This window comes from Triticum urartu, chromosome 4, assembly GCF_003073215.2.
Source record: "Triticum urartu cultivar G1812 chromosome 4, Tu2.1, whole genome shotgun sequence".
Lineage (NCBI taxonomy): Eukaryota > Viridiplantae > Streptophyta > Magnoliopsida > Poales > Poaceae > Triticum > Triticum urartu.
In genome coordinates this window covers 11,606,821-11,612,337 of record NC_053025.1, presented here as the reverse complement: position 1 = coordinate 11,612,337, position 5,517 = coordinate 11,606,821, and the positions used below count along the sequence as shown (strand labels likewise).

At 54.5% G+C, this 5,517-nt stretch overlaps 1 protein-coding gene across 1 annotated transcript; it reads right to left on the bottom strand.

Annotated features, from left to right (window-relative positions):
* Nucleotides 1-2,188: 2,188 nt before the first annotated feature.
* On the bottom strand, nt 2,189-4,963 carry LOC125553404. The gene is made up of 6 exons (XM_048717190.1): nt 4,551-4,963; nt 3,441-3,515; nt 3,226-3,324; nt 3,018-3,083; nt 2,442-2,907; nt 2,189-2,329 (listed from the first exon to the last, which is right to left on the bottom strand). Exons 1-5 carry the CDS (start codon nt 4,879-4,881, stop codon nt 2,540-2,542), a joined length of 939 nt encoding a protein of 312 aa, XP_048573147.1. The 5' UTR covers nt 4,882-4,963; the 3' UTR covers nt 2,189-2,329; nt 2,442-2,539.
* Nucleotides 4,964-5,517: the final 554 nt, after the last annotated feature.

Genomic DNA, 5,517 nt, shown 5'->3' with positions numbered 1-5,517 from the left:
ACATTATTTAGAAATCCTGAACAAATTTTGAAAAGTTGTGAAATTTTGAACAAAATCATAAAGAAAACAAAACAAAACAAAACCAGCAAAAATGGATAGAAACAGAAAATGAAAAATAAAAAATAAAAAAGAAACCAGAAAACCAGTCCAAAAACGGTTCAGGAACCTGCTAGAAGGTTCGCAAAACCAAACGTGTTCTACTCCTTAATTATCTTACATGGGCCGGTCCAGTCCTTCCCTTACTATCGTCGTTGTGTGAGGACTAGTGCATAATAAGCCTTTTTCTAGTTTTATTTATGTTTCAGGGACTGCGATTCACGGTTGCGGACGACCGCGTCAGAGTAGGGCGTGAAATGTTTGTGTCCATGGAACCAAGTGTAAATGTTGGCCCAAAAGTTATGCCCTTTTGCTCAGTGCCATGGATCGGATTAAGGCTAGTGGCCAACCATGCATGGTGAAGCTTTCTCCTCTACCCCTTCTTTGTATCGCCACCAAAATCATCCGGATCATCGTCCTTGCCGTCCTCCTCCTGCTTTCTGGAGCCCAATACTGCTGATGTGTAGTTCGTGCCCAGTTGGGTGTTGGTGCCGGACTGGGTAGTCCTGCTCCGTGCCTGGCTGGGTGTAGGTGTTGGACTAGTTACGGCCCTGTTGCGTGCCCGTTTGGGTGTAGGTGCCGTAGCGGGTGGGCTCCGAGTGATCCAACTGCCTATCCTCATAGACACCTCTCCTCCACTTCCCTCGTGGATCACGTTGAACATCTCCCTGTCCGCGATGTCGTACGTCGGGTCAACCGCTTTCGACATACCAACAAACAGTGTACGTGCACCCATCTGCTCCCCAACAGGCGTCCGCACCCATTGTGCCTGCGGCGATGAACACTCTGAGAAAAGCAACGATGCCACGTTGACTTCGCAAATGTAGGGCACTTGTCCGGCCACGAGTGCCAGGGACTGCCTACCTAGCTGCTTGGCAGCATAGTAGTATGGGGCCTTATAATGCTCTGGCCATGGCAACGTCAGCACGGTCGGCGAGGGAGGCAAACATGACCCCCACCACGTCCGCCACCACCACGCCCTCCGTTGATGTTCTGCTTCTTGAGCATTTCCACCTTTGCGGCCTTCGCTTTGATGTAGTGATTTTGCCGTGTCACCGAGTTGATCTTTCGGGCGAGCGCAATGCTCGGATCCTCCACAACCATCTCTGGCAGGGTCTCCTCCGGCTCCATGCGTTGGCGCAGGAGGAAAGAAGAGAGTGGGGGAAAAGGGCGGGAACTGGATGGAGAGGATACTAAACCATAGCTCTAACCGTGTCAAATTCCACAATTTCTAAAAACTTTTCATTTTCCACGGGATGGAGGAAAAGAGTGAGGAATTGTGCACGGAAACAATGCGACCACCTACAAAATGTGGGGTCCGCCTCCGTTTTGGGTGGGCCAGGGTGTTGGAGTTCTACTTGGCTCGTGTCTGCACTCCTGCAAATGTCTCTTTGTTTGATCCCGTTTTGCGGAAAAAAAATATGGGTTGAACTGCTCCGATGGCGGTTGGCGTTGCCGCACAGCTCCGTCTGAATGTATACTCGCGGTTTTGACCATAGGAGATGGAGATGCACTACGCACAACAGTGAAATTCGTGGCAACAGTGTAGGGAATCGTGCGGCAGGTCAGGTCAGGTCAGCTTTACTCCATGGCCATACATGTGAGCACGGCATGGTGTGATTCACAGGACGGTGAACTGTTCCAAAAACCAATCCATCAAAGTCGTGCAGCGAGCACGCCACTGCGAGGAAAATCATCGAGCCACTGGAATTGAAGACATCGAAAAAAGAATAACACATGCACTCGTTTAGTTAAGGCCCATCCACATTGACGAAACACCAATTTTTTCAAGGGGCAAAGTATCTCATCGAGCACGAAACAGCATGCAAGAGATTCATATAAAGAAGTTTGACACTGAGTTTCAACAACGGTACTGATGGATCAGTAACTTCAAATCAACAATGATTTGACACTGAGCCTCACACATTCTTCCTTCAAACAGATGCCTACTCTGGTATGGCTAGCCGGGGGCGGGGGGCACGAGCGGAAACAGGCTCTGGTGGGGCGCTCGCAGCAGGGATGGATGGGGCGCTCGCACTCGCAGCAGGGATGGATGGGGCGCTCGCACTCGCAGCAGGGATGGATGGGGCGCTCGAAACAGTGGATGGCGCTGATGTCACTGACCTCCGCAGACGTGCAGCTGCTGTGCCAATGATAAAGGCGGCATCTCCACGTAGTCCGGCATGTAGTGGCGGCATCTCCACCTCTCCGTGAGGATGCTGCCCCGGCTCCCCTGCGCAGTGTTATTTCAGAAATGAGGTTAGTCAAAAGCATATAAGGTTGATTGCATCCATTATATCTAATAGATATTTAAGAAAAGAAGAAGAAGAAGAACTTAAACATACTGTGCTTATCTGAGTACTGTTTCCAAACCCACACGGCGATGCCAGTGCCAACAGACACGACCAGCAAACCCCCCATGGCATAAGAACTAACCATGGACTCAGTCAGCGTATGAGTGATCTTGTCCATATACTTGGTCATCCGTGGTGGCTGGGGGTCCCTGGGATGGTGGCGGAGGCGGTGGACTCGTCGGAGGAGGAGGGGGTGGGGACTGCTCACGGCATACTGTCGTATCGGCGGGAACAGGCTTGGTGCCTCCACAGATACGGTAAAACGTCCATATCCTCGAGACCCCAATACCCGCACCCATCACCTCAGGAACCTCAATGGTGTCGCAAACACAGTCCTCGTCGACTGTGTTAACGATGTACTCGCAGCATGGCAGCGATGGATGCTGGTCATCCCCGCATGCTGAGACCAGGCTGCTTCCAAGGGAATACGGATCACACTTCAGCTCTTGAAGCTTGCCTACATATCAGCGCGATAAAGAAAGTTCAACGTCAAAGTCCTCAACCCTCACAAAGTCAAAATGAACTCAAACGACAGTAAACAGTCTGGAAAAGACAAAGGATTCTTACGTCGAGGTGGGGAGGGGCGTGGGAAGCTGCTGAAGACGACGCCCAGCTGGGGAGTGTGTCCCACGACTGCGTACAAAATCAACAGTACAGCAACAACTTAGGAACACAGTGAAGTGGAAATATGGCACTGCAAAGCGAAAAGCTATGGCTAATACAACAGAACTCTGAATCTACACCAAGATGGGAGGAAGGCACTGTGCACGTATACCTTTGCAAGCGAAGGCGAGGTGCGCGCCCGGACGAACCACACCGCATGTGGTGTCTGGAGATGAAGCAGCGCAGTATTGCTGCTGAGGAGGCCGCGCGTCTGCGAATTCGATCCAAAGTACTACATGTCAGTAAAGGCCGATCACATAGGCATAGATAAATCAACACAGTTTTTACAAGACGAGATGCAGCCTGAGAGAGAAACAGGGGTCGTACCCTTGCGGCGACGTGTAGCAGGCGACGGGTGCGTGGGTAGGGGGCTGCTGACGACAGCGGCCGGGGGAGGATGTGCTGCGTCCAAAATTGACAGTAACAACCGAAGTTAATTAGCAGCCGTTCGTCCGTATATTTCAATTCAAAAGTAAACAAGTACAGGGAAAAAGAAGGAGGCGATGACGTCCGCAACAAGAAAAGAAACGGTGGCGATTCTGTCAAAGCTGCGAGACAGCCGGCTATCTACTGCTGCTGCTGCTCTGCCATTTGATTTGACCCAATCTTTTTTCACGAAAGAGGAAGGCTACTCAACGCATGCACAAAAGTAGTACCACACCAGAGGATCAACATGGAAGTGTTTGGGAAAAGGGCCAGAGCCTTTGCTCTGCCTCAGGCCTCGGTCGATCGATCGAACAGCAAGCGATTTTAGTAAGACGTACTGCAGAAAACAAAATAAGGCAGAAAATACTGCAGGAATAAGCAAAAGCTGCGTTGCGGTTTGAAACAAAGTGCCTGCCATCACGAGCGGGATGGAGCGGGTGATTAAACGCGGTAGCACGCAGGAAACGTATCTCGACGATGATCCCCTCAAAGCAAGAAGGCGTGGACATGGCTACTACTGCACGACAAACTGACTCAAAAGGAAGCAGGCAAATACTATAGTCGAACGACAGTAGATAAGATAACTGGAGCAACAGAGAGCGCAAGACCTCCGCATCTGCGTACGGCGCTAGATCTATCTTAACTCGCGGGAACAAGCACAGATCTAAAATCGATGAAACTATCGCGCGTGGCACATGCATTCTACGATGACGAAATACTCAGGGTAGACCCCTAAATCGCTCCGTATATCACAAGGTAAAGCGGCATGAAGCTAGCTAGGCCGCGCGCGCGCTGCGCAGGTCGCTCGCCACGGGAGACGGCGAGAACCCGACGCCGCGCGCCGTGCCGACAGATCCAGTAGAACCGCGACGAAACCGACTCAAATCGGAGCACTAGCGAGTCGAGAAGCCATGGAAAACTACGTACTAGGTAAGCAGGAAAGCGAGCACAGAGAGTCGGCACGTAGGGAGAGCGAGGGAGGGAGGGAAGGAGGCGGCGTGCGGTGCGTACCTTCGCAGGCGGCGGCGAGGTGGGCGCCGCCTGGACGGAGACCGGAGCTGTAGAGCGCGATGTGGGTGGCGTTGAGGCCCGCCATGACGAGCTGCGGCTCCGCGGGGACGCGGCAGACGCAGGGGACGGAGGCGCTGAGGTCGACGACCGGGACGCCGAGCTCGCAGCACTGCGCGGTCGGGAAGTCGGGCGCGCAGAAGAGCGCGACCTGCGGCGCCAGCAGCGTGGGCTCGCACGGCGCCCCCGGCTGCGGCCCGAACGCGGCGGCCGCCGCCGGGAGCAGCGCCGCGAGCAGGCCCGCCACCAGCAGCAGGCGGCGGGATCTCTCCATCGGCGAGGTCGGGCGGGGCGGTCTCTCTCTCTCCCTCGCTCGCCCGCTAGGGTTTTGGTGGAGTGGTGGTGGTGCGGTGGTGGGACGGAAATGGAATGCCGGAGGGGGAGCGGGTGGGGGGCGGGTTATATAGCCGGAGGAGCCGTGGACGCTAAGACAAGCGGGTGGCGGGCGCGATCCTGGGCGTCGGTTCGGGTGGGGCGCGGCCAGCTGTCCGCGCGGACGGCCCGGATGCGGCCGCGCGGGGTGCGAGGGCGCGGCACGTGAGCTGGCTGGGGGGGTGGCCTCTCTCGTGCTCCTCTGGCACGTAACCGCCTCTCCTCGGGATGAGAGAAAGTGTTTTCCGTTTTCGATTTTTGAAATTCAAATGAAATGCAGTGCGGCGGCGTCGGGCGAGGCGGAGGCCGGGGAAGGAAAATATCTTCGCGCGCCAATGTTCGTGCTTCGTGCTGATCTGATCAGGCGGCTGTGGGAGCTTTTGGAGTGTTCTGGAAGGCACCAGAAGCCACCAGACCGACGTTGGGTTCCCGCGGCGGGCGATTTCGGCATTGGATTCCCGCGAAAACTAGTACACGGCGTGTTGCCACAGCGAGGCCCGTGTCCTGGAAGCGGTCCATGGACTGACCTCCTTCTCTT

Coding starts and splice junctions, on each gene's coding strand:
- LOC125553404 (XM_048717190.1), bottom strand. CDS start 4,881: ATGGAGAGATCCCGCCGCCTGCTGCTGGTGGCGGGCCTGCTCGCGGCG. Junction 3,516..4,550: donor CCTCGCCGCCGCCTGCGAAG/GTACGCACCGCA, acceptor TTTTGGACGCAG/CACATCCTCCCCCGGCCGCT. Junction 3,325..3,440: donor TGCTACACGTCGCCGCAAGG/GTACGACCCCTG, acceptor TCGAATTCGCAG/ACGCGCGGCCTCCTCAGCAG.